We start from the raw sequence: 25861 nt of genomic DNA, 5'->3' as shown, positions 1-25861 counted from the left end.
ATCCAAATCCAAATAGATTGCAGAAAGTAACATCTCTCAACCTAATCATATATCATTATCATAATGTTAATTCGCATTATTCAATTTCAGATTTTAAAGGTATTTCCTTCTTTTAATTACTTTTTAGTTTTGAACTGAATCTCTGCATTTTGGTTAGTTCTGATTTCTGAAGTTGACATGGCCAGAAAACACAGCATTGAATCAATCCAACAACAAGAATATGTAAGAAATAGTATTATTGCAAGGAATTACGATTCTCTAAGTTGTGAGGAAGACAGAGGTGATAGATCACATCACCATACAAGGAAAAAACCTCAATTATATGATATCAAAGATGATAGGGATAGGGACAGAGAAAGAGAAAGAGAAAGGGATAATAGGAGGCGTAGAGTTGAAAAGGATGTTCGCTTCCATTTTCTTCGTACCTAAGCTAATATTTGTTGGAATGCGTTGGTAATATTTTGTATTAAGTTTTCATGCAATGTTATTGAAAAATTGAAATGCTTTCTTTCTATCTCTCCCTTGTTTAATGTCACTAATGTGCTTCCAACACTAATTCTGCTTGGGAAAGCAGTTTATATCTTTGTGCTTGATTATCTTCATATTGTGCTTTAACTGGATTTCACTTGGGAGCAAGATTATTTGTTTGTTGTGATTCATGATTACCTGATTTGGATGCTGCGATAAAAAAATAGAGCTCAAAGTACAGCATATTTGACTGCTATAAGCATTAACTGCATCTATATAAGTAGTTAGTTACTCAGATTGAACATTGTTTCCAGCATCTGATTATTTTGTTTGATTGGCAGATGGAACTATGCATTATGCTTTTGGAATGCTGCAGCCAAGAGAGAACTTACCTCCGATATTATGGTCTCCTGGGGCAGCGTTTCTGCATGATCAACAAAGTCCATCAAGAAAATTTTGAGAAGTGTTTTGTGCAGCAGTACTCAATGATTCACCGGCTTGAAACAAATAAATTGCGAAATGTGGCAAAGTTTTTTGCTCATTTACTTGGCACAGATGCTCTGCCTTGGCATGTTCTATCGTATATACATTTGACTGAAGAGGACACAACTTCTTCTTCCCGTATATTTATTAAGATTCTCTTCCAGGTACTTGGAATCAAGTCAAAGGATTCCTCTTTTTGTTTAAGTACATATTTGCATTATCATTTCAGCAAGTTTTAGTTGTGAGTTTTAGAAACATGTAGTTTTTATTTTTAGACGAGTTGAAACATGTTGGGGTTTTGTCTACTTGATTGCTTAAAATGATGTGGAAGAAGGAATTTAGTCTCTGAAATGAAAAGGCTCATCTAACGAGTGCAATATGTATGCTATGTATGTAATTTACTTGTTAGGATTTTGAATGCAAGAAAAAATATTAAATAAACAATCTAGAGGGCATTATTATGTTTGCTGTGGAGGTTAAACGATTAAAACAAGTTGAGTTGATAATGTTGATTGTTGCATTCATGTTTTCTATAAAAAAATGATTTTTGCAGTGATGTCTTATGCTCTATATTTCTGATGCAGGAATTATCTGAGCATCTTGGCATCCGGCTGCTAAATGAACGGTTAAATGATCCAATGGTACAGGAGTCATTTGAATCTATATTCCCAAAAGATAAGATAATCCAAAGAACACACGGTTCTGCATTAATTTCTTCACCTCCATTGGGCTTGGTGGTCTTGCTGAAAACCTTCGGGAATATTTGAAGAATATGCCTCGTTTTATCATGGAACAACAGAAACAAGTTTCAGAATCAGAATCAAATGATGATGAGTCGGGGAAGTCTGATTCATCAGATTCAGGAACAGCTAGTTCTGAGTCAAGAGTCAGAATCTTCTAGTTCTGATGAAAGTGACAGAGGAGGAAGAAGAAAGCGGAGGAGAAAGTGAAGCAATTAATTGCTATTGTCGAAGGCCCTTCCTTGCTGCCACAAAACTATGATAGAGTTCCATGGTTTCACAATTTGTTTTAAGATCATATTTATTTTGTGAAACTCTGTTCCTTGCTTTGAAATTTTGGTATTCAATATTTTAGAGTAGAACCTGGAGTAGAAATGCTGCGATTTCACTTGCTGTGCCTTTGATTATATGTTCATTTGATAGTTCATTTAATATTCGTTTGATATGTTTTTGGAAGAGATCTATGAAGTATCATTTTCTTTTTCATAAATCTGGATCTTTTGCTAGCAACTAGAGCGTTTTGTTCTGCTCCTGAAAATAATTATCTTAACTTGCTTTTCTAACAAAAGGATTACTCGGTCTATTTGTATTAATTTAGAAATTTCGAGGTAGAGGTTTGAAATATGTAGATCATTCAGAACTGCATAATTATTATTTCTGCTATGGTAAAATTCCTTTGAGCATAGAACAGTACTAGTTTTTAAAATCATACTAAAATATAAACGGAGACCACAATCAGTCTGATCTACAACCATGCTTTGCCCCCTCTCACATGATCAATACAAATAAATGTGTTCAAAGTTCCAACTACGTATCAAGGCAAAATATTTAAGCAATTAACTATCTATAAGATTGAAGCAACTTGAAAGTAACCTCTAATGTGGAGGTTCCAGCTCTTCCAAAAACTTAGATATAAAATCTAAATAACAGCATGAAACTACTCCACAGATATAAGAGAACCAATACTAACTCGTTACTGGTACTTGAAGACTCTTCAATTGTTTCATTGCAGATAAATCCATCACATTAAACTGCACTTTTCTTGTTCCTGAAACTCTCCTTCATCATGGTAAATTTCTTCTTGCACTGATTCACAGTCTTACCAGGAACAGATGCTGCAACGCGTTCCCATCTTTGGCTAGTTTCCTTTGGGAAGGTTTTCAAAGCTTGAACCAATGCTCTTTCATGTACCGCAGACCACACATCTTGTTCTGAACTAGAGGAAACTCCATTTGCAATAACAGACCCACCAGAAGAGTCCTGAGTATCTGTGCTTTTCTTACTATTATTGTCTTCCAAGTTATTTGGTGCTGTGGCAGCAGTACCGCTATTTTCAGGCTGCACCGCAGTTGGTGCTGATGATGCCCCTTCTAATTCATCTCTGGTTGTCAGAGGAGATGCAATCTGTGCAGCCGGCTTTCTTTTCTCGAGGAATGCATCAAAAGCTTTAGCAGAATCAGGCTTTTGGAGGAGAACTGTTTTAGTTGCCTTCAAAATTTCTTCCACTGATCTCCCAGTACCAATGTATTCAGAAATGACCTCCCATCTCCGTGAAGTTCCTTTCGGATATTTTAGCATTCCTTTCCTCAATAACTCAATCTCTTCTTTATTCCAAGGTCTCTCCTTCTTCTCAAAGTTGCTTAGCAAAGAAGCACTGACATTAGCCTTGACAGGAACATTTTGTTGAATGGCAGGATTCTGATCTTTCTTATCAACCACATATTTCTCACCATTCAATGCATCTTTTAGAACTTGCGCTTGCTCTACGACCGGTTTACCTTCAATTTTCTCACACAAACCCCTCAGCTGGTCAATAGCAAGTGACATGCAAAGATTTTCGACATCATCATCAGAATTATCAAGTAAATGCTGTGACAAAATAGGCCCCGAAAGAGTTCGAAGACGTGCACGTTCCTTCCGCAAAAGCTTTTTCTCTTTCTCCTTCGCCTTCTTCTGTTGCAAAGCAACTTCTGCAGTTTTTTTCTCCTCCTCCTCTTTTCGCCGCCTCTCCTCTTCTGCAATTCTGGCTGCTTCTTCTTCCTGTAAATTTTTTGCTAGGTACTTAGCCTGCTTTCTCCTTTGCTTCTCAGCTTTTTCCTCTTCTTTTCTTCTCAGAATTCTTGGGTCCCTCTTATAAGCATTATCAACAAGAATACGTATCCGTACAGATTCTTCCTTCCTAGCTTTCTCTGACAGTTTCGCGTTCTGCCTTTCCATCCATCTCTTATGGTCTCGAGATTCAGCTTGCTCAAGATCAAACTCATCAGCATGTGGAAACTCCCTCCAGCTTTTAAAAGAGTACCAAAAGTTATAGAAATTATCAACTTCTTTCAATGATGTATTATCATCACCTAGTGTTGGCATCGGTTGATTAACTGACCACCGCCCGTTCCTCATAAAAGCAGGGCCAAACACCTTGAAGAAGTCTTGTGGAGCACAATCAGTGGGAATCTCATCGTCAAACTCATCTGTGGAATCATAAATTCTTCTCTTCACAGGATCAATCAACACCTCGTATGACTCCTGGATTGCCTTGAAGTGAGTTTCTATCTCATCCTTCTTTGCTTGCTTTGTGGCTTCAGTTTCCTCAGCAAGAATAAGAGCGGCTTGTTTGTCAGGGTGAAACCTCAAAGCAGTTTCACGGTAGCTTTTCCGTATCTGATCCTCTGTAGCAAGATATCTTAAATGGCTAAGGCCCAATAATGCATAGTGATCTTGCTGCTTGTCTCCGGAACCAGATTTATTCTTCCTCTTGCTGCTATAAGAATCAAATGAAGGGATATAACTACTTTCCTTTTCACCAATCACTTTTTTATTATGAGCACCATCTCCATTATCTTCCTGAACACCAAGAAGTTTAAGTGCAGCAGAATGGTAGGCATGGCCAGCAGGTTCAAGTTTCAAAGCCTTTACCGGAAGACAGTTGGAAGAAACAAAAATAGGCTGCCCGTCCACAAGCTCTTGAGAGTAAGTAATAAGAAGGTATTTTGTATGTACGGCCATAACGATTGCCGAAGGAACTACGAAATGTGGCGTATGTTAGTGTTAATGGTCAGGAACAGCTTCACTTCAACTCACTCCCACAAAATTTAACTTCTTAACAACCTGCACTTCCAAGAAAAGTTTCAACCAGATAATGTCAAGCCACCATGGACATAAGAAACCATACAGCTATCTAATATCTTAAAGAGAAAAAGGCATTTCATTATGTTAAAAGGGGAAGTGCAATTAGCATCTAGCAACAATGATTCACTATTTCATATAAAACCATCAAGGGTGAATCTTTTCATAGCATGAAAACCAAAACCCTAAAAAACCATACAGGAGTAAGAAAAAATATACTAATTCAGATAACCGTTAAAATCTCAAATGTTAACTAACCTAGCGTTGTACCTTTCATTTTCATACATACCAACCAACGTTGGCACCAACAAAAATCCAACATCGACAATAAATTGTAAATGAGTAAACAAAACATGAAAGATACTAAATGTTACAAATTAAATCACATCATCAGTAAAATCAGGTAACAAAATAAAAAAACCTAAATAGAACGAACCAAAAGGGTCAGTTTAGGTATTAGGTAAAAGACGAAAAGGGTTTGAAATATAGAAACACAAAGATCGGATTTTGACACAAACCCAGAAAAATGTAGCTCTATGAACATAAGAATATAAAATGAATGGATGAATAAATGGCATGATATTCGTAACGATCGGAAACAAAAAAGAAAAATGGAAACTTTACCGATAAAAAAAAGGAATGAAGAAAGGAAGAGGAGAAAGTGGAGAAGCCAAAAACTTGTTTGTCACTCGCTGACGGCAACAACGGCCCTATCTTACTTCTCTATTTTCCCCCAAAAAATAATTTATGGAAAATAATCTTAAATCCGATTAACGAGGTATCTTTTTTACAAAATTCATATATATCACATGTCATTCTAATTGCTAACATGACCATACTATTAATAGTTTAACATTTTATTACTTGATTAAAGATAAATACTAAAATCAAAATTTTGAAAGATTTACTGATGAAGAGTGATTAAAAATATTTTAGATATTAAAGTCTAACTTTACATATAAAAACCTAATTATCTATAGATATCATGTTAAATTCATACCCAAAAAAAAGATATCATGTTAAATAAAACAGCCCAGTTAGTAAATGATGTAATTTTAAAAGATTTTTTTTTAATTATAAACTTTGCATGACTGGTTATTTAAAATTTGATATAAAATGTAATATTTGAATATAATAAAAAACTGATTTTTGAATAATAGAGATAGAATAAGATGTTTGATTTGTTGAGTGAATAGATAGGGTATGTTTTTGTTCTGTAGGGTGGCACTGAGGAGAAGGTCAATGAAACCAAAGAGCAATGTTTGGCCACATGGACTATACTAATCTGTTCCTGTCCTAGGTCCAAACCAACCTTGATTCATCATCAAAATTTTATATTATATATGTAAATTTTCTGAAATTATATAAGAAACTTGGATCATTTTTCTTAAAAGGAGGGGAAAATAAGTTTTAAGAATTTTGTTTTGATTCCAGTGTAGAGAGATAGTGATGCCAAACAAAATGGCCCAATTTATAAAACCAGTCTTGCTTTATGAATTACCAGTAGTTATGTGAAATGCTGAAGTATTATACTAGCTACCTTCAAATTTTCTACAAGAATATAGAAAGCATTAACACTGAGAACAAAAGTATGAAAGAGGTTGTTGTAGTAGTAATATGAGCTGGTGCATTGTTGTTGGGGAGGATAGGATAATGATCAGGAGATGGCATAACACATTCATCACCATTAAATGAAATCTTTCTAGGAAAAGTCCATCCTTCTTTGAAGCTGAACTCTTCTTTATCTTTGCGCAGTAATATCTCTGTTTGTACATTCCCATTTTTCCCATGTGTCAACAACATGTCGTTGTAGTACTCTAGCCCCCAAAACATCCCTGTATCATCTGAAACAATAATACAAATAAATCATCCCTTCAATTATTTCCTCACTCTAACCATTTAGAACACTATATTGAAAACACAATTAGGAACTGAAACAGCATAAAATGTAGCCACTTACTAAGATTTCCATAAATTGGTAGGGGCTTGTAGTTAAAACTGAAAACTCGGTTTACACTTCGAAAGTTGGGGTGTAAAACCACCAAGTTCCACTGAGAATAGTTTTTGACAAAGTTGAGATTTGTAATTGTGATCTTCACTCTCCAATACTCTTTATAACTTTGTTTCACATGCCAATGTACACGAATGGGGCACATGTGACGTGAACACCTTACCAATGCTTGTGCTGAGTCATTTCCTTGTGGCAAAGTCAGCATAGGAGGACTCTTATCATCACTGAAAAGTTTCAACATGAGTGTTGTAATTTAAACAGTATAGATAATGTGTGTGTAACAAGAAAACAATTAAGTGAAGGTGGAGAAGAAATTATATATACTTGAGACAATTTGCTCCTGGCAGACCTTGGCAATTGCAGCTGCATGTGGGGCAAGGTACAATGGTGCTATAATAGAATGCTGACATGGAGACACAACATTTTGGTGCAGGTGATGCTAGAAATTGAGAGTACATGCAGGTCACATTCCAAGTATCTGCAATTCATCCACAAAAAGGTGATACTCATGTGCATTACTGATATATAATAGTAATGAGAATGAAAAGCAAGAAGAAGAGTAGTGCTAACCTAAGACTTGTGTCCATCGTTTTCCATCTTTGGTAATCTTGGTTGGTGGGACTTGGAATGGTGCTCCACAACTATAACCAGGAATTCCAAGAGAGAAATTTTGAGGCATTGTGAAATTACCATCTTGTTGAGGAGGAGGAGGAGGATCAATATCATCATCAGTAACTGAAGCCTTCTTATAATTCATCTGAAAGGTAGAAGCATATTTGGTAATGTCCTGTGTGAGAGATGTTAGGACCCCTCCCTTACAGCAATTAGCAGATTGCAAGTTATATGGTGTTCCAGGCATAAGATCAATAATAGTTGGTTTCTTCTGACAACAATGTGGTTTGGTTTGTCCTCTGAATTTAGTGCAATTCCCTTGCTCTGTTGCTTCTGCTCCCAACATTGCCCAAATAACTTCATCACCTGTCCATGACCATCCCAATCTCCAACCAGGTTGCTCCACGTGTCGAAATAGTTGGAAGTTGTATATTGATACCTTCACCTACAACAATGCAAATGCAATTGCAAAGTAAAGGAAACCCATATGTATAATATATAATAACAGTACTTGACATATACAAAACAATGTAACAATGTTGGATGAGATTAATAAAATGAAAGAAGGTAATGTGGATTTGAAGTACTAGGATTGGTGACGTGGCGTGAAGTGGTTGGAAGTACTAGGATTGAGTGTGCAGTGTTGAAGGGTTGAAGTGATAAAATACCTAACAAACAAATTCATCAATTTTCCTTTATTTTTATTATTGTTGAATTGCATCATCCCTGACCCAGTGACAGTGACAGTGATTGATAAATTAAAAAAAAAAGAAATGATTGGTAAATTAAAAAATGTTACATCGATTGTGTCACCATTATCAGCCAAGAAATCCCATGTGACGGTGATGTTTCCATATGGATCCAAGGAATCGTACCCATCTGCATTCTCAATCAAATTCCATTCATACATTAATAAATTATTATGTATTGGTAATAATAGTAGCAAAATTAAAAAGAAGAAGAATAAGAAGAAGACTTACAAGAGGGTGTGACAGAGAGAATGATGAAAAAGAATAGAGGAATGAAGAAGTTGGTATAAAATGGATTCATAGTTAAATTATGTTGAATTTCAGGAATGAAGAATGAAGAATTCAGAATAGTTGAATTGGGATGATACTATGTATATACAAACAAAATGAATTATGAATTATGAATTATGATAAGATCAAAATTGGTATTTGTAGGGCTGGCTAGCTGTGACATGCTGTGTGCTATTCTTCCCTTTCATACTAATTCACTATTAATTCCTATCAAATCAATATTTCTTTTCAATTTTTTTAATAATCCCCTTTTCCAGACAATAAATAATCAAAGATCAATAAACTTTAAAGCCCAAAATAGAAATTCAATTATTATTTTTATGGAATTCAATTATTATTCTTAACATGTATATTACAATTAATTGGAAATTCAGGCAATAACAAATGAAAAAGCGAGATGCATGTGCAGAGAGATAAATATGTTAAAGTGATTAATTTCCCCCTTCTAAGTTGTAACCCACATATATATATATTTAAACGAAATAGATTAATACATGCCATACGTTTTCCGATTGAAGAGGATGTTATAAAATAGCCTTGGAAGTTGTAATGTAATGTAACGTCCACTTTCTCTAATGCCTGTCCCTTATGATCATATCCTATGCCATCTATAACAATATTTTTTATTTTTTTAAAAGAAAAAAGACTAAGCATCAAATGAGATGTATTTGTTTTTGGATCAAGGGAAATCAAAAATTACTAGATGTGTTCATCCAGATTAAGATGCACTTGTCAATATACAAACTCAACAAATTTGATATCCATGGAAAGCGAAAAGAAAGGTGAATGAGAGAAGAAGAAAAAAGGTTGAAAAAACTATTAAGTTTGTAAAATAAACAAGTAAAATTATATGTACCCATAATACCTTTAATCTTAAATTATATCCCTACCCATTAATAAGTTAGGAGTATCTATGCCCTTATTTTTCTCATTATTTATTAGACAAACTCGCTTTGAAGAAAATCTGTCCAAATGAAATCAATCTTCATCCTCTGTTTCATCATCAAAATCATCATTGTTTCCACCATATCTCCAACCATCTTCAGCATTGTCACCATCCTCAGTTTCTTCACTATCATCATCACCAGTTTCATCTTTCACTGTCCAAGGTCTTTTAGCCACATTTAAAGTGGAAGAAGGAGTTGGAGCTGACCCTTTTCTCCGGGCAATTTTGGAAGGAGGCAACTTCATCTTTGGCTTGGGATTGCTTTGCTTCTTCTGACTTTTACCATTTGATCGTTTCACAGCACCATACACATCTTGGTCACTTGCTTCATCCATTTCATTGTCAGCAGCATTAGCCAGAGCATGCAGCACAGCATTTTCATCATGGCCGGGATGCTCCCGCTTCAAATGGAGTTTAAGCTTGTATTCATGGATGTACGCTTTTTGACACCCATCATAAGGACATGCATATGGACGATCAGATGATGCAGAACAAGCTGTCCCTGAAGGTTTAGCAGTTTTTGTGTGCTTGTCTGATGGCGGAGTATACCTTGTCACTTCCACCGATGCATTCTGTAAGACAAGGTTGAAATTTGAATCAAAGATTGTATGAGGTGCTATTATACAGAACTTTTACTTGTATATCAACTTCGTCCAAAAGTGGAAGTTAATCAACAGTTTGAATTGGGGACATTTATACAGATAACCAAGATATCAGAAATATCATATAAAAAAGGGCTGCCAGGTGAAATGTCATTAAAAAGGCAGGCTGGGTGTATGGGGCTGCCATGTGGTGCAGCTTAGGGAGAGTAAAAGTATGCATTCTTGCCCCCGCAAATGATGAGACTATTTCCATGATTTGAACTCGTGATCTCCGGGTCACAAACAAGGCAACAACCTAATCGTTGCACCAAGGCTCAACATCTATCAGAAATGTCGTATATTTGTTAATTATACCAAATAAAATCTCCATGTGAAAACCTAGTGAACAATTTAAAAAGAGAAGGTATGTTTCACATGACAAGATGGATCCTATATTACGAACACACTGATCGGGCAAAACACAACAGAGATGTATTAGTTACACAAAAAGAGAAAGATTGCCAACCTTTTCATGAAGAGACGCAATGTGGTTCCTCAGCTTGTATTCATGAGCATATCTCTTTCCACAATCTGGGTAAGGGCAGAGATGATAGTTCTCTTGTGAATGAGTTTTCATGTGAGACCTCAGATTGAAATCCAGTGAGAAGGCCTGCACATTGGCACTATATTTAGAGCTCACCAGTGAATGACAAAACCAAAAATTATTCAAAACAATATGCTACCAATTAATCCTGTCAGGAGAGGGAGTTTAGACTTTTAAACATGCTCTGTTGACAATATTACAAAAAGAAGGTTTGAATATTTGTCTACATTTTCACATATATCTTGAGCTGTGAACTAACTTCATATGTCCGATTCATCCATGAGGTAGTTAACTGAAAGATTCATGTTGAGAAAGACTTTATTCATCGACCATGACGACTATGATTTAACGATGGTGAAACAAGTCAACAATCATATAATATTTGGTTATATTGTTTTTAAACTGATAAAAATCCAAAAATGTTTATCATCCTTTTATATATCAGCACTTCATTAATCCACGTGCAAAAGAACAAATAGCAGCTAATATACTTGGTATGATGGAATGTATGTCATGCATGAAGTTAATTAAAAATCCAAATTCAATCATGTAAACCTTAGATAAAAAAAACTGAAGATTCAACACCAAGTAGGGAAAGGAAGCCATCATAGAGAAATTATATTAGACCCATTGAATGGATAGATTTACCACCTTACCACAGCCTTCATGAGGACACACGAAATGTCTTTCCCCTGTATGAATGAGGAAGTGTCTTTTTAGCTTTGAGCTGTCGAGAAATTTCTGCAGCAGAAACAAGATGTTATCAACACTACATCTTAAGAAAATAAAGATGGTAAGCTTGCATTGGGACACAGTATTTAAGAAATTAAAATTTTAAAGTGATGATTTCTAATTCTAACTTTCTTTATTTTGAATTCTTGAACTAGTTAACAGGACCCTAAGGGTCTGTTTGTGAGTTGGTTTTTGGAGGCTAATAGAGAGAATGGAAAGGCTTATGAGCCATGAAATACATTTGTGAGAGGGTTTCCAAGTTTTCCATTTCCCTCCCTCCTCCCCCTCCCCAAAAAATAAACCAACTCACAAATAGAACCTAAAATAAATGGCAAACAATTCTAAATGTAACTTGAAAATAGTAATTCTTTTTTAAGTAAAATCGGGCTAAAAGGATAATGTGTTAAAGATCTATATTGAACCAAGTGTATTATAATCAAACAACAAAACAAGTATATACTTATATCCCATTCCCAGGCCTTTGCCTAAGACCTAACATCTTTAAGCTTTAAAAAGGTCAATCCTTGTCATAATACAGAGCAACATAGTGTTAGTCTGTGTATCTGAAGCAACAAGTTCGCTACCTTTCCACATCCCTTGTAGTGGCAAACAAATTGCCTTTCTCCGTGGATGTTAGAGTGCTTCTTCAAAGCACTAGCATCTATGAATGTCTTTCCACAGCCGTCATAGCTGCACAGGAAAAGCACTTCAGTAGTTGGCTCTGGTTCTGGCTCAGGTGCTGAAGGCTCTTTTTCCTTTTCATTCAAGGCCTTTAAGGTATCCTCTAAACAAAGTAAAATGTCAGGCGAAAAACATGACAAACCGTTACATCACATATAATACAACAGCCCTTTATATTAAGGAGTCGCGTAACCGAAAATCGGGGTGCGATTTTCGATTACGCGACATGGGTCATGCTTCAAATTCAATTCATCACCTTTTATAATTAATTTTGAATTATTACAAGCATGAATAACACATGATGGGCAATCATATTATTAAAATAACCATAGCGTGCAAATATTAAAGATTCCAATCAATAAAACAATGCAGAAATCATCATGGAGATATTACACACCAAGTTCATTCAGATAACACATTAATGGATAGTGTGAGTTAAAATAAAGGACAAACCTGTTACCCATCTTAAGAGCATGCACTTTCCGCCGGTTGTTACAACATCTTGGGGAATCCTGGTAATTAGAATAATATATTATATTATATTGCTTTGAATTAGATGTTGTATTTTCAATAACCAGAATCTTAAGAAAATAGTTTTAGAAGTAAGTAAAATATAAAATTGTGAGTTAAAATGAAAAAAGATGGAAAATTGAAGATGAGAAAGTGTAAGAAGAATGAACCAATGTTTGACCCATTTAACGGGAGGAGCGTTGGAGTTGAGGAAGGGGCGCCTCTGAAAGTGAGTGTGATTGAGTTGGGTCTCCATGAATTGAGTTATGAATATGAATATGATTAGGGTTTGAAAGAGTTAATAGGAATGATGATAGTGATAGTGATAATGATAATGAAGAAGTAGAAGGGTGGAAGTTGAGAGTGTGGGTTTTCCTTCCATGGATAATGAACCGGAAATAGTGAACCGGAAATAATGAACCGGACTAGACCGGACTCTAATTCCATCTCCTCCCATACCATCATCCCCTATCCAACCAAATCAAATCAAACTCAAATAAGGGATACTTAGGTTTTGAGCATAACACCCATTCATTATTTTTTTAATATATTTTCCTCAAATCTTATTTTAAAGTGAAAAAATATTTGCACCTATACACACTTTTAATACATTATTCATATTTAATTATAATTGATTCTCTTACACCAATAATATGTAGATATTACGTTCTCTTTTATTATGGTGAGTAGATAACAAAAAAAATATTATGTATTTGACACGTAAAGGCTAATTATAAATAAAGTATATCTTTATACCAAGATAATTTATCTCCTTAATTTTACTCGGTATTTGACATGTGTTTTATTTTTTTTCATTCGAAAAATTTTCATTTTAAAATATATTATAAAAGAAAAATTATACACATATTAAATACTAAATGAATTTAAATTTTTCGAAAAATTATACACTTTACTTTCTAGAATAAATGTGATACTTTATTAAAGTATATAAATTCAGTCCAATAATTACGAGGTGTGAATATGTGTATTTGATCGAGAAACACTATTGCTAAAAAGGATGGATGATCAAAAAGACTAATATAGCTGACTAGGTTGCATTATATAAAATGCGAAGTTGCTAGTTCAAATCTCTACAAATTTCGTCCCCACATATATTATTATCTTTTTCAAATTACTCATGTGCTCAAGCAATTAAACGGAAATCCTCCACACCAAAGAACACAACACTTACAAGATTAAGCAAATAATATTGCTCAATTAGGATTTGGACCACCTCTCCATTTTCAGAAGAAAAAAACTCACTACAACTTGTTCACCCAAAACATATGGCATGCCAATCAAGACAAGGAAATTAAATGGATGTCTATGCACATTTCAATGATCTTGTTATACTGTACAAATAATACATTTCATCTCCATTCTTAATATCCACAATTACTTTTCAACCACCATTGCTAAATTAACCATAATAACTCCACAATTGGCCTTCCTGGAGTTGGTACCTTTAACCTTAGGCATCTCAATGCTGAAAAGTCCTGTTCACTGTTGTGTAGTCCACTGCATCACTTTGTTGCACAACATCTATACTCCACACAAAGTTAAAGGTATCTTTAGTTTGACAAAAAAAATTATGTTTTCACTTTCTACATTTGTTTTCATTACTTGCTGCACAAATCTTAAAAAAGAAGTGAAGACACAAGGTCAAATTCGTAGTTCAAAAAACACGATTACTATTAAAACTAACGATAATAGTAAAAGAATGAAAATAAAAAACATTTTTCCCAAACCAGCCAGACCCTAAAAGTTTAAAATAAGTATGGCTCTGACGAACAAAATTCACAGTTTCGTATTCTTACCAGTCATCAATTATTATGCCAGAATCATTGACTAGAACAGTTTTATTGTGCTTTTCTGTCTTGCATCTGATCCCATTTGTCCTGGGGTAAAAGAGATAACAGCCACATCCTACATAAAATGTTAATCACAAAGGTTTACTATTAATAGAACTGTAAGTACTTCATAATACAAACACGCAAGTCCATTTAGTCAATAATAGACACTTTAGTGACGTTATAGACCTATGGTGAATGATTTCATAAACGTTTCTCATCCTAAAAAAGAATAAAAAGATATATTTTCAGACATCCTTCAATTATTCTCTCAAAGCGTCCAAAATCCTTAAATTTGGGCATATGAGATAAAATGACCACCCAAATTTAACTCATGAATTAAAAACGAGATCATTTAACCAAGGTCTTCGGAGAATAATCTTTTAGTTGAAGGGGGCAATTTTTTTCACACACACAGATAAAGTTGAACTTTTAAGGAAAAAGATTCATAATATATATAAGCTTCAAGAGTATCAATATCCTGATATGTGTCATAAATGCCATATTAGCTACGTGGCATTTGGTAAGCCCTTCCTAAGAAAGGGGGGAAGAAACCTACTATCCAACACAAACTGCGATCCCATCTATCATATAATAAGGCCATAAAAGTCACAATAGAAGCACCTTTTTGGGTACTTGCCTAGTGCCTAAGCTTAATAATAATGCAATGTTGCAAAGGGGTGAATAATTGAATAGTCGAAAGCTTACGACACTTTGTTTGCAACATAAAATATTGGAAGCCTCTCCATTCCTGCGTCTCTCCGTTTGTCTTTTTCAAATGATATTTCTTGCTCAGCCTTTGATCCAGTTGCAGTTAAAACAAACTGAAATATAGAACTCGTTAATATTATTTGATTCCTAAAAACAGAACAAGACATTGCAGCATTGAATAACAAAAGGAAATGAAAGAAAAAACCATCCACAAGTCAAATTAGGAGGAAAAGGAAATAGAAGGGAAACTACCAACATGGTCGCACATACCAGTGGAAAAAGTATAGCCATGATCCCGTAACTCACAAGTGGCGAGAAAAAAAATATGGCCAAAACACAAGGGCTTCCTGTAAGCATATAAATTACTCATTAATCTCAAACGTGAAGTGAATCAGAGGATAATGAACTATGCACATACAATAATCAAGCCTTGATCTCATTACGTGAGGTTGGCTACATTGATTGAGCGAAATCATAATGCTCTATAAGGATAATGAACTAAGCATAATATACAAATTTTGTTCCACAGTTCTATGTTCTTTGATAGAAAGTAGTATCAGATTGAATTTTAAACTTCAACAAGACATCATGGCAACAGCACATATGAAATCATATGCATTCTGCTGAATATTATCATAACTCGGCATAGTTATAAATCCTTGATCGGCATGCATCAACTACCCTTAAACAAATCGAAAATACTGACTCTTATATAAACATGTAAGAGAGACTAATTGAATTTTATTTATTACTGGTTAATATGCATACACTTGAGTTGTTCTTACAGATTAATGTTTACTTTATGAATGTTTTATACATACCTAAAGAAACAAGTATACATAATATAGTTAGTAAAAATACATTGAATATAAACATACCAAAACCAGCAAAAAATGCCCAGTAAGATTCAAAGTAGTCTAGCCTTTTGTCAAGAGCAACTTCATTGAAATTCCATTTGTACCTAATTAAAAACTACATCTTTAAACACCGCCCAAGTGTTAAAAAAGACATTAAGCAAAAGGTGCATATGAACCACATACTCGAAGCAGTAATATGCATACATCCAGGAAAGGAGTACGAAATTGAGCACCTTCCCGATGTAAGGTATAAATCCCGTCGCATAGACCTGCATATAACATCAGAAATGGCTTGTTAGTGAAGCAGTCAAAAGGGCACAAAAGGAAGCAAAATAAAGTATATTGGATATGAAGTGATATATACTAGTTTATTAAATACCTCAAGAAAGAAAACACTCAAAAGGAGTATGGAGTACACCTGCTCCCCTATTCCAATCATGACCCTGAGTTTACCCATAAATGAATTGATATGAATAAGAAAAGGGTAAAGAAAAATAGGGTAGCATGAAGTAAGTATTAAATGGAAGTTTACCCTCCTAGGCCAGATGGTCTTTTTACATGATGCTCATTTTGTAGAGTTGGTGGATGATTTTGGGTTTCTCCTTTATGTGCAGTGATGTTTGATGTTCCCATTGCAGCATATCCATACTTGGCAATGTCATTGTACCTGAAAAGATAATGTTAGCAATCCTGACTTAGATGAAAATAAGTAAAAGCAAATGATTAAAAAGATAGTGTTACCAGATGGTGCTTAGGACTATGCTGAAGACATATAATGGGTAAAACCAAAGGAGCTGGAAGTGAAAAATGAGAAGGTGAAGTTGAAGTTGAAAGAATAGTGTGATGATGATATAGAATGAGAAGAAAGACTTACATAGAAGAGGTGAATGAGTGAAAGACGTAAGAAAGAATAAAAAGTGGAAGAATGAGGCAATATCCACCAAAGTGCAGGGATGATGAGAGTGTTAAGGAGAAAGATACTTCCTAAGAATATGAAACCGTTTAACAGGAAACACTGCCCTGTTCGCAACAGAAGCATCTTCGACCTGAGAGAGAGAGAGAGAGAGAGAGAGAGAGAATCAATGAATCAATGAATCAATGAATGAAGAAGAAGAATGAATGAATGAACGAGCCTGAGAGAGAGAATAATAACGCGATGAAGACAACAAGCTTCTCTGAAACCTTCAAACCATAAAAATCCAATCTTTTTCATCATCTCTCTTAAACCTTTCAATTCCATCACTTCTTCTTTATTCACAATCACAATTAGGGATTTCTTCGCCCACAACTTCAGAGACATGTTCCTTAAAATTCACAAATATATGTTTATTCTATTACTTAAAAACAATACTTTAGTTATATATAATTACTTTGAGAATAAATATTTTGTAATTAGATAATATAATTAAATAAATCAAGATATTAAGTTTAATATGGTTTTTGAATAGGTTAAAGTCTCACCTATTAAATTAAATTGTTTTTTAAAACATAAAAAAATATACTATAGTAATATAGCTTGATAGACAGCTTTCGAAGCAAGTAAAAGTAAATCTAAAACCAAGACTGGATATTGGATATTTGGATATTTGGATATTTGGATTCGGGGGAGGTGTATGCAATTTGGTTCCATGTGACAGTTGTAACCCATTTAAAGATAAAGATGCTTGACACCATACTTTTCAATTCACTACTACTTTTTGCAATAACCTACCCACTCAACCATTACAAAATGGAATGGGAACAAAGGCAAATTCAGGGATTGGAAACTACATATTTACATATGCCTCTAATCTTCCAAATATGAACTATTAAATAATCCCAAAAACCAATTTGGTATGAGTGGATTAGTAAAGTTTTATTTTTAAAATTAGTGTTCATGTTTTATGCGAGGGTGATTATTTTCATAATTGGCAGAAGTTTCTAAAAATACAAGTTTTTCTGAATAATGTAAGTGGTAAATATATATTATTTTTTATATTGGACTAAAAAGGAAAACGAGTATTTTGATTTTAAATGATATTTTGAATTATTTATAATATCTTACTTTTTGGCTTTAAATCATAACCACGTGAAGACTTATTTTTTTATTTACAAGTTCACAATTATATAGATTATATATAATAATTTTTTTTATACTTTTTTGGTTCATAAGTTAATAATTATATATATATATATTTGATAATCATTTATTTATATATATATTGAAAAGTTACAAAACTTGTGATATTTTAGACAAAAGATATTATTACTCTATAAATAATAAATAATTGAATAGAGACGTACAAACATGATAAATGAGTGACCATGATACAGACCGAATCAGACAATACTTATCCATTAATATATCATAAATATTAATAAAGTCTAATTTTTGAACCCAAATCAAATTATAAACAAACCCGACCATATTTGGAATCGATCATGATTATGCTAAATCAACTGGATGAATCTAGTTATTCTCGTCCCTAATAACCACAATAAATATGTGGTTTCAAGTTTGGCTCATTTAGCATCTAGGGAAAAAATCAAATACAAACTTAAATTCCTTAAATAACTTTGTTGGAACATAATATTATATCTCTATTATTATATAAATTAGGTATTAACAACCCATTGGAATTAGGATAAACTTTTTATGAATAAAAGTTGTGATTAGTTACCAAATTTTTGATAAATAAAATAGATCTGAATAACTTTATGAAGATTTATAAAAGAAAAGTGATGGGAGAGATTCTGTTACGGAGATAAGAAATGGAGCTAATATGGAAATAGACACATTATTTTGTTGAGTTAAGATATGTGGAATCCCTATTAAAGACAGTTTTAAAAAGATAATTTAAAAAAGAAATGAATTTGATGGGGAGGGTGAAGGTATTTGAGAAAAATGAATAATTAAAAATAAATAAAAAGAGGATAAAAAAGGGAGAAAGAGAATAAAGGGAAATAAGTAGCAGAGAGATGGAGTGTGTGTGAATGTTAGCGATACAACATTCATTCTCGGTTGAGTGATGCTTTTCAATCTTCTTTTTCTTCTCTAATACTCACTCCGATCTAACAAAGAGGTATCATTACTACTCACTCACTCGCGAGATCCCACCCCTCTCTATTTGGGATCGAGCGAAACGACTTAGGGTTTTGCGTTTAATTCATTCTTCCTCGTATGGCTACTACTACTTCATCATTATCATCATCTTCATCTTCATCTTCTTCTTCTTCTTCTTCTTCTCCTCTCTCTAGCTGGAGAGAGGGGATGTCCTCTGATAACATTAAAGGACTATGTTTGGCACTCTCTTCAAGCTTCTTCATCGGTGCTAGCTTCATTGTTAAGAAAAAGGGTTTGAAGAAAGCCGGTTCCTCTGGTCTCAGAGCAGGTGGGATCCGCCAATATCTCTTTTCTAATTTACTTTTTTACACTCGATCTGCTACATCCTTAGATCCGCTATTGCTTTAACACTATTTCAACTTCACATCTAAGATCTTAGATACTCACACAAACCTACCTTCTAACACTTTTCTATCTCTCAATATTCATGTTGTATGAATAGTGAATGCATATTACTGTCTCTGTCATGGATCATGGGCAACAGTCACTGACTTCCCAAATAATTATCTTTGACAGGAAGTGGAGGTTATTCTTACCTGTATGAACCGCTTTGGTGGGTGGGCATGATAACAAGTAAGTTATATATGCTTCTGTTTGGTCGTCGAATGATTATTGAATTGATTCATAGATTTTCATTTCATTTACAGAATTTGCATGTGAATGCTTAGTGAATGGCTGATATTGTTGAACTTGATCGTTCATTTCCCCCCTTTTAGTGTATCCCTGCAGCTCTTCCTTTTGATTACTTTATATTTACTTTATAAATGGAGAAAAGTAATGTACCTATTAATCCTGTATAAATCAAGCTTTGTACTGAATCTTAACAAATCAAAAGTAATGTACCTATTATTTATGAATGCCTTAGACATTTTTGCAAATTTTATTCAGACTTATGTAGAAAAAACTTTTGCTAAGGCTTGTGTCTTTGAAATGTAATCATCTAAACTCTTTCTTTTTCTGTTTTTATGCATAGATGCAAACACCATTCAAAGATAAAATCTAACTTTCCACATACAATTTATTGATCTGAGTTGCTTATAATTGATGATGTTAGTAACCATATTAAAATTTCTATTCTAACAAATTTTTGATTTCAACAGTGATTGTCGGAGAGATTGCCAATTTTGCAGCATATGCATTTGCTCCGGCTATACTGGTCACCCCTCTTGGTGCTCTCAGCATTATTATAAGGCATGATAACAATTTAACATCAAATTAATGCTTGAGTCTTGTTGGTAAGTTCTAATCTGTGATGTTATCTTGCAGTGCCGCTCTTGCTCATATCATTTTACGGGAGAGGCTACATTTATTTGGAATTCTTGGTTGTGTTTTGTGTGTTGTGGGGTCTACAACAATTGTTTTACATGCACCTCAAGAGAGGGAAATAGAATCCGTGAGAGAAGTATGGGATCTTGCTATGGAGCCAGGTAGCCAAAATCCTACCCAAAATAGTACTCCTCACACGAAATATCATATTGGACTGCTAATCAAGAGACATAATCTTTCTTTTGCAGCATTTCTCTTCTATGCGGCTTTGATTATAACAGCAGCCTTTGTTCTTATCTTCCACTTCATTCCCCTATATGGCCAGACACATATACTGGTTTACATCGGTGTTTGCTCCCTTATTGGTTCTTTATCGGTATATATCATCAACTGGGTTTTGATAACTTTCTAGCTGTGTTTGCTCCATTGTTATATTCTTTTTCTGTATATTTATTTTAAGGTTTTCCCTTGACAGGTTATGAGTGTTAAGGCTCTTGGAATTGCCATAAAGTTAACTCTATCAGGGATGAATCAGCTAATTTACCCCCAAACTTGGGCATTCACGCTAGTTGTAGTTGTTTGTGTTCTTACCCAGATGAATTATTTAAATAAGGTAAGAAATCCTTTTCTTGTTTTTTCTGTGAAATTATATCTACTTCAAGTACTATCATGTACTTTTTATCTACATTCAACAAGTGGCGTGATGTACTTCTTTTGGTCAACGTTGGATGTGTACTTCAAAATGGTTTAATAGACTTTCCATTGTAACACTCAATGAAATCTGTGGATGTATAATGTATTTTATGCTTTCATGAATGCTTTTGATTTTTAAACACTTCACTTGTTTACTCTCGACAGTGATTGTTGTTGATAAGTATATAAGATTTTCATGTGTAAGTTGATCATCTTCTTATTTGACTTGTACATGAAATGTTTCTTGAACCATGTATTTTTCTTATGGAAGACCATTACCATATTATCATCACCTGTGGATAGGAAACATATTAAAAATGGAAAAGAATCGGTAAACCATGAAGCAGCTTTGAAAAATAGAAAAATGAGACTTTTTCTTGCTGAAAAAAATTAATGCCATGAAAGCATTAATCTGAAGAATAGGAATAATAATTAGATTATCCATTTTCATTTGTGGTGAAAATATTTTGCTTTCCTGATTGGCAGTTATTCTATAAAGATAACATTTTTCCTTAAAACTCTGTTTTACATGATTATTTATCTAACAGAACAACAATCTCTTGGGCATTGTCTTTTCTTGATCAATGAAGTAGGGAACTGAAATTGATCTCATACTCTAATAATTCTAATAAATATATTAATGGCTTGCTTGTCGTAATAGGAAGGTCTGGTGAAGAAAGTGGAACATTTGGTTTAATAATTTAAATGCATATAAAGGCAGATTTGGGTATCCAGACAGAACATGATCTTTTTCTGTTGCTTTAAACTTAATTTTGTAGGATCATGATGAGAATTCATTGTGTGCGCTTATTTAATATACTGTCGGTCACCTCCTTTGTTTTGTTTTTTTGGGAGGGGCTTGATGGCTAGTGTTTCTTTTTGTAATTCATGTGCTAATTGTTTTAAATTGATGCAATCAGGCACTGGATACTTTTAATACAGCAGTGGTGTCTCCTATATATTACACTATGTTCACCACACTAACCATCTTGGCCAGTGTCATCATGTTTAAGGTAAACTTTTTTGCTTAACAGCTATTATTGCACATCACTTCATTGCTGTACTCTTTACAGTTCTATATATTGTTAAAATAATCAAGATTGACTACCTATTATTAGCTGCATGTTCTGATTTTATCTGCTAATCAAGTTTCTCTTAGTTAGTGGGTTCCACATAGAGATCATATGTAATAAACTGCTTGCGAAACAAATGATTGACTGCTGTGAGCCTGTGACGCATGCATCTAGAAGATGTGAAAATTGTGTGCGAACGTGCATTCAAATGGCTGCGAAACTTATTCTGCCTTGCCCTTGTGCAAATCCTCCAGTGCAAATAAGAACTGAGACATTTAAAACTGTCTTCTCTTTATCACATTTTGACTTGCAAATGCATTTAGTGTAATTTTTATTTAGACATTCAATATCTGGTCATATGCTATTTTTGAATATTGACGTTTTTTATTTTGGAAATTGATATTATCAGGACTGGGATAGGCAAAGTCCAACACAAGTTATCACAGAAATATGTGGCTTTGTGACAATACTTTCAGGAACTTTTCTTCTTCACAAAACTAAGGATATGACTGATGGTCATGGTATGCTCTAGTGATCCAATTATAGTAGATTATGGTCCTTTAGTTTTACCCATTCTCATGTTCCCATCCTCTCTAGTGTGAGGTCTTGAAATGAATAAAATATCAATTTGGCCTTTGAGATTGACATTATCGGTTAATTTGGCCCCTAAAGTTTTAGAAACCTACAAGATTCTCATGGATCAAATTCATTGCTGATGTGGAAAATTGAGAACCAAATTGATGTTTTAGTGATCTCGGGACCAAACTGACCAATAATGCCAATCTCACGCACCAAATTGGCATTCTACTCTTGTTGAAATCTTCAGACATGATTTATTAATGTTATTATCTTCTTGTGCAGGTATGCAATCATCTTTATCTTCTGTTAGACTTCCTAAGCATTCAGAAGAGGATGGACAGGATGATGTTGAAGGCATTCCTCTTACTCTAAGACGGCAAGATTCAATGAGAGATTCATGATATATTATTTTTGTCTGAGTCACGGCTTTTGCGTAACTTTCAAGCTTTGATGCACTGGGGAAGGACTTTTCCAAGGTCACGGTGCAATTTATTGAGTAGTAATTGCCTCCCCGTCATATTTTTCTGTGATACAGTTGGAGTGGAAGGATGAGATTTTTGGTGTCATTGTTCTTCATGGCCTCTTGATGATTATGCTTTCGGATCTTTCCTTGTATACCTTTCACACTCCCTACAGAAGACAAAGGCCAATGTAATTTTCTGCACACTGATTCTATATAGTGTACCTCAGTTAAATGATAGTATTCTGCATATATTTTTGAATTGGATTGTATTGCAATGTTATTATCACTATCTGCCATTTGATTATTAAGGTCAAATGAATTGCTTAATACATGCCTTTGGCGACTGTTTTAATAATTATTACTATATAAACTGAACACCTCATCACCATGCAATCTTGACCCTCTTGCTTCTTCACTGTCCCTTGCTCTCTTTTTCTTTTGAATTAAAAAATGAAGAAAATTTGATTGCCACTTGTCCAAATTAATTTGAGAAAATGTGAATTCCTATTTAAATATTTCCTTATGATGAGAGATTGGTTAATTAATTAAATTTAATTTGAAATGGAGAAGGTGAGGTAGAAGCGAATGAATGAAAGCAACAAAGAAGATGAATGACATTGGGAGCTTAATCTATATCTGAATATGAATGGGAAGTTTCTATTCAAGTTACATGGATGGACTTGCTGTTAGATCAATCTTGTTTGATTTTATAGACGTGCACCTCCACATATAGTAAATCTGATTTACTAACTCAGAATCCTTATGTATATATACTTTTTGTCATTTCCTTCTTATTCAGATTAATTATCTTCACCAAGATACACCTTACACAAGCATAACATATGTCAGAAAACTATTTTAAAAGAAAAGACTCACTTCACAAAGATAATGCAAATTAACATAGCTTTGATCTTCAACCACTTTTCCCAAATCCAAATCCAATCCAAACAAGAGTGAAAGCATACATTAAAAGGGAGAAGCATAAAGAGGATTATTGTGGTTGATAGAAGAAGCCTTTCTTCTGGAAGAAAACAAATCTGCCACAAGAGGAATAATGGGCTTGTGCTTCATCCTCTTCCTATGTTTCTTATTATTCCCTCCAAATAGTTTATCATTTTCTCCCAGACTCAGTATATGAGCTAAGGTTTGTGAGTTCTTTCTTATAATGAAACCCTTTTTCTCTCTCATATTCATTCCCTCTTTATCAGCTTCTTCTTCTATTTCTATTTCTCTCTGAATCTCAAACCTCACATTCTTTGTTGCACCTGCAGCCTTCCCTGCTTCCATGGCTTCAGCTTGAGCCAACTTTGACATGTTTTTGTGAAGCTCAGCATTCAGTGTAGCCAATGCCACCTCTGTTTCACTCCCTCTTTCCTTCATCAACTTCACTTCTGCCTGTTCCAAATTAACACATCAATTACTCTTCATATACTTTGATCACAAATGGTTATAGTTTTATGTGTTGTATCATATTACGATGTACAAAGCATCTATAAATATATACTCAGTAGGTGAGAGTGAGAGAGAAAAGTAAAGAGCAAATAGTAAAATCAAACAAAGTTGTAGGAGAGTTTTGAGTGTTCTACTTTTGTGTCCACGCTTCTTTATTTTCTAATCCACTACCTTGGTTTTTTCAAGCTCTTCCTCCAGCTTCTTCACGGTATCAACAAGTGAGTCTTCTTCTTTAGGTTTGGTGATTGGAGTTAGTGATGAAGAAAACCTCCACGATGGTTCTCTCTTAATAACAGGAGAAGGAGAATAATATTCACTGTCTGAAGAAAATGGCTTTGGAGAGTATATTTCTCCAACAAGAAGGCGTTCGCCGAAGATGGCTACCGCTTCTTTGACGGAGCTAAAAGGACGTGAAGTGTCTACATTGGAACTAAAATCAGGTTCCATTGTTTATGAAGGATGAGACTGCGAATGGGGTGAGGGAATCAGGAATGTAATGTAAAATGAAAAGAAAAGAAAAGAGAGGGGATAGTATTTGAGGATTGATTGGTTTGGTTAATTTTGTTTTCTTTGCTTCTACTTCAAAGTTAATATATATATATATGAAAGAAGAGAGACATGGAGTGAAAGGGATGATGGTAGGTTCTTGTTTTATGGTTAAGGCAAAATCAGAATCAGATTGTGTTGGTGTCCATGAAGATGACTACCAAACTAACCACTGAACAAAGGAAAACTTAAATTGTATTAATGAGTGTTGGTGTCCATCATTGGAAGCTTAAATCCCAGTATTAGAAGCCATTGTAGGGTAGATTGTGTTGGTGTCCATGCTTGCGCTTCATGTTTTAATCAAATAGCAGCAGTGTGGTCTACAACAATTTGTAAGAAAAATGAAACAAAAAGATTGGGCAGCCTAATAATAGAGATGAATGCACCTACAACTATATAAGTAGGTGTAATATAAAAATGAGTTGGACCTGTTTATCACATTGATTAAGATGTTAAGTTTTCTTTGTTTTTTTAATCTCTCATCTTTTTGCTTGCTTGAGAATGCGAAAATTTGATGCATAGAGGGCCTATTCGAATTACAGAAAAAATCTCTTATTTAAAAACGAGTTCATAGTTTCTACATATTTGTTAGAGTTGAACCTCCACATATTGAACACTCCTACTCACCTAACGTCTCTATATATGAAATATTATTTTACAAAACTGAGTAACGTTACCAGTAAACTGCTTGTCCCCAAGGCAAGTAAGAGATTGAAAGGGAAATGGAGGGTCATCTA

At 34.2% G+C, this 25861-nt stretch overlaps 7 protein-coding genes across 11 annotated transcripts in view; 2 read left to right on the top strand and 5 right to left on the bottom strand.

The window, feature by feature from the left end:
* The window catches only part of LOC109329237 (MLO-like protein 4), a 31852-nt gene extending 27131 nt beyond the window's left edge, over positions 1-4721 (bottom strand). The window contains exon 1 of one of the 2 annotated variants that reach the window (XR_002105530.1): positions 2652-4721. Coding sequence is in view for 1 of the 2 variants with exons in the window: in XM_019562909.1 (XP_019418454.1) it covers positions 2718-4694 (1977 nt within the window). In the remaining variant the exon portion in view is untranslated. The remainder of the gene's footprint in view (positions 1-2651) is intronic. The other variant, XM_019562909.1, reaches the window with a different exon arrangement.
* LOC109329262 (pre-mRNA-splicing factor cwc22-like) lies at positions 31-2132 on the top strand. Its single transcript, XM_019562944.1, has 3 exons — positions 31-99; positions 810-1115; positions 1536-2132. The coding sequence occupies exons 1-3, from the start codon at positions 64-66 to the stop codon at positions 1716-1718; spliced, it is 525 nt and encodes a 174-aa protein (XP_019418489.1). The 5' UTR covers positions 31-63; the 3' UTR covers positions 1719-2132.
* Positions 6262-8533, bottom strand: LOC109329241 (COBRA-like protein 6). Its single transcript, XM_019562916.1, has 6 exons — positions 8418-8533; positions 8237-8316; positions 7396-7882; positions 7150-7303; positions 6775-7049; positions 6262-6658 (listed from the first exon to the last, which is right to left on the bottom strand). The coding sequence occupies exons 1-6, from the start codon at positions 8485-8487 to the stop codon at positions 6366-6368; spliced, it is 1359 nt and encodes a 452-aa protein (XP_019418461.1). The 5' UTR covers positions 8488-8533; the 3' UTR covers positions 6262-6365.
* Positions 9453-13000, bottom strand: LOC109329249 (uncharacterized zinc finger protein At4g06634-like). Its single transcript, XM_019562927.1, has 6 exons — positions 12702-13000; positions 12475-12533; positions 11925-12124; positions 11260-11349; positions 10531-10674; positions 9453-9995 (listed from the first exon to the last, which is right to left on the bottom strand). The coding sequence occupies exons 1-6, from the start codon at positions 12785-12787 to the stop codon at positions 9456-9458; spliced, it is 1119 nt and encodes a 372-aa protein (XP_019418472.1). The 5' UTR covers positions 12788-13000; the 3' UTR covers positions 9453-9455.
* On the bottom strand, positions 13824-17278 carry LOC109329251 (protein EI24 homolog). Of its 3 annotated transcripts, XM_019562930.1 has the most exons (12): positions 17083-17278; positions 16824-16995; positions 16691-16743; positions 16550-16616; positions 16482-16516; positions 16329-16392; positions 16133-16218; positions 15971-16053; positions 15363-15439; positions 15090-15205; positions 14349-14457; positions 13824-14073 (listed from the first exon to the last, which is right to left on the bottom strand). In XM_019562930.1, the coding sequence occupies exons 1-11, from the start codon at positions 17247-17249 to the stop codon at positions 14391-14393; spliced, it is 987 nt and encodes a 328-aa protein (XP_019418475.1). In that variant the 5' UTR covers positions 17250-17278; the 3' UTR covers positions 13824-14073; positions 14349-14390. The 3 variants fall into 3 exon arrangements, 2 of the variants coding, with proteins under 2 accessions (XP_019418475.1, XP_019418474.1); XM_019562929.1 differs by having other exon boundaries at positions 16482-16616; XR_002105531.1 differs by lacking the exons at positions 13824-14073; positions 14349-14457 and adding an exon at positions 14873-14965 and having other exon boundaries at positions 14998-15205; positions 16482-16616.
* LOC109329246 (probable magnesium transporter NIPA4) lies at positions 19034-23481 on the top strand. Of its 2 annotated transcripts, XM_019562921.1 has the most exons (9): positions 19034-19320; positions 19569-19625; positions 20153-20243; positions 20319-20479; positions 20567-20694; positions 20794-20931; positions 21932-22024; positions 22494-22605; positions 22946-23481. In XM_019562921.1, the coding sequence occupies exons 1-9, from the start codon at positions 19110-19112 to the stop codon at positions 23062-23064; spliced, it is 1110 nt and encodes a 369-aa protein (XP_019418466.1). In that variant the 5' UTR covers positions 19034-19109; the 3' UTR covers positions 23065-23481. The 2 variants fall into 2 exon arrangements, with proteins under 2 accessions (XP_019418466.1, XP_019418465.1); XM_019562920.1 differs by having other exon boundaries at positions 20319-20694.
* On the bottom strand, positions 23956-25328 carry LOC109329259 (WEB family protein At3g51220). Its single transcript, XM_019562942.1, has 2 exons — positions 24750-25328; positions 23956-24521 (listed from the first exon to the last, which is right to left on the bottom strand). Exons 1-2 carry the CDS (start codon positions 25023-25025, stop codon positions 24093-24095), a joined length of 705 nt encoding a protein of 234 aa, XP_019418487.1. The 5' UTR covers positions 25026-25328; the 3' UTR covers positions 23956-24092.

Source organism: Lupinus angustifolius, chromosome LG16 (assembly GCF_001865875.1).
Source record: "Lupinus angustifolius cultivar Tanjil chromosome LG16, LupAngTanjil_v1.0, whole genome shotgun sequence".
NCBI lineage: Eukaryota > Viridiplantae > Streptophyta > Magnoliopsida > Fabales > Fabaceae > Lupinus > Lupinus angustifolius.
Note: the sequence above shows the minus strand (reverse complement) of the source record. Positions and strands in the feature narration are given on the sequence as shown.

What these genes read in the sequence shown, in the direction of transcription:
- LOC109329262 (XM_019562944.1), top strand. Translation starts at nt 64, where the DNA reads ATGTTAATTCGCATTATTCAATTTCAGATTTTAAAG. An exon ending in TTCAATTTCAGATTTTAAAG is followed by an intron (nt 100 to 809) that starts GTATTTCCTTCT and finishes TTTGATTGGCAG; the next exon opens with ATGGAACTATGCATTATGCT. An exon ending in TTATTAAGATTCTCTTCCAG is followed by an intron (nt 1,116 to 1,535) that starts GTACTTGGAATC and finishes TTTCTGATGCAG; the next exon opens with GAATTATCTGAGCATCTTGG.
- LOC109329241 (XM_019562916.1), bottom strand. Translation starts at nt 8,487, where the DNA reads ATGAATCCATTTTATACCAACTTCTTCATTCCTCTATTCTTTTTCATC. An exon ending in TCTCTCTGTCACACCCTCTT is followed by an intron (nt 8,317 to 8,417) that starts GTAAGTCTTCTT and finishes TTGAGAATGCAG; the next exon opens with ATGGGTACGATTCCTTGGAT. An exon ending in CCAGGAGCAAATTGTCTCAA is followed by an intron (nt 7,050 to 7,149) that starts GTATATATAATT and finishes GAAACTTTTCAG; the next exon opens with TGATGATAAGAGTCCTCCTA.
- LOC109329249 (XM_019562927.1), bottom strand. Translation starts at nt 12,787, where the DNA reads ATGGAGACCCAACTCAATCACACTCACTTTCAGAGGCGCCCCTTCCTC. An exon ending in GCTCTTAAGATGGGTAACAG is followed by an intron (nt 12,125 to 12,474) that starts GTTTGTCCTTTA and finishes TACTTTGTTTAG; the next exon opens with AGGATACCTTAAAGGCCTTG. An exon ending in TTGCGTCTCTTCATGAAAAG is followed by an intron (nt 9,996 to 10,530) that starts GTTGGCAATCTT and finishes CTTGTCTTACAG; the next exon opens with AATGCATCGGTGGAAGTGAC.
- LOC109329251 (XM_019562929.1), bottom strand. Translation starts at nt 17,249, where the DNA reads ATGTCTCTGAAGTTGTGGGCGAAGAAATCCCTAATTGTGATTGTGAAT. An exon ending in ATAGTCCTAAGCACCATCTG is followed by an intron (nt 16,617 to 16,690) that starts GTAACACTATCT and finishes TTATCTTTTCAG; the next exon opens with GTACAATGACATTGCCAAGT. An exon ending in TGAGTGTTTTCTTTCTTGAG is followed by an intron (nt 16,219 to 16,328) that starts GTATTTAATAAA and finishes TGTTATATGCAG; the next exon opens with GTCTATGCGACGGGATTTAT.
- LOC109329246 (XM_019562920.1), top strand. Translation starts at nt 19,110, where the DNA reads ATGGCTACTACTACTTCATCATTATCATCATCTTCATCTTCATCTTCT. An exon ending in GTGGGTGGGCATGATAACAA is followed by an intron (nt 19,626 to 20,152) that starts GTAAGTTATATA and finishes TGATTTCAACAG; the next exon opens with TGATTGTCGGAGAGATTGCC. An exon ending in AGATGAATTATTTAAATAAG is followed by an intron (nt 20,932 to 21,931) that starts GTAAGAAATCCT and finishes TGATGCAATCAG; the next exon opens with GCACTGGATACTTTTAATAC.
- LOC109329259 (XM_019562942.1), bottom strand. Translation starts at nt 25,025, where the DNA reads ATGGAACCTGATTTTAGTTCCAATGTAGACACTTCACGTCCTTTTAGC. An exon ending in AAGAGCTTGAAAAAACCAAG is followed by an intron (nt 24,522 to 24,749) that starts GTAGTGGATTAG and finishes AATTTGGAACAG; the next exon opens with GCAGAAGTGAAGTTGATGAA.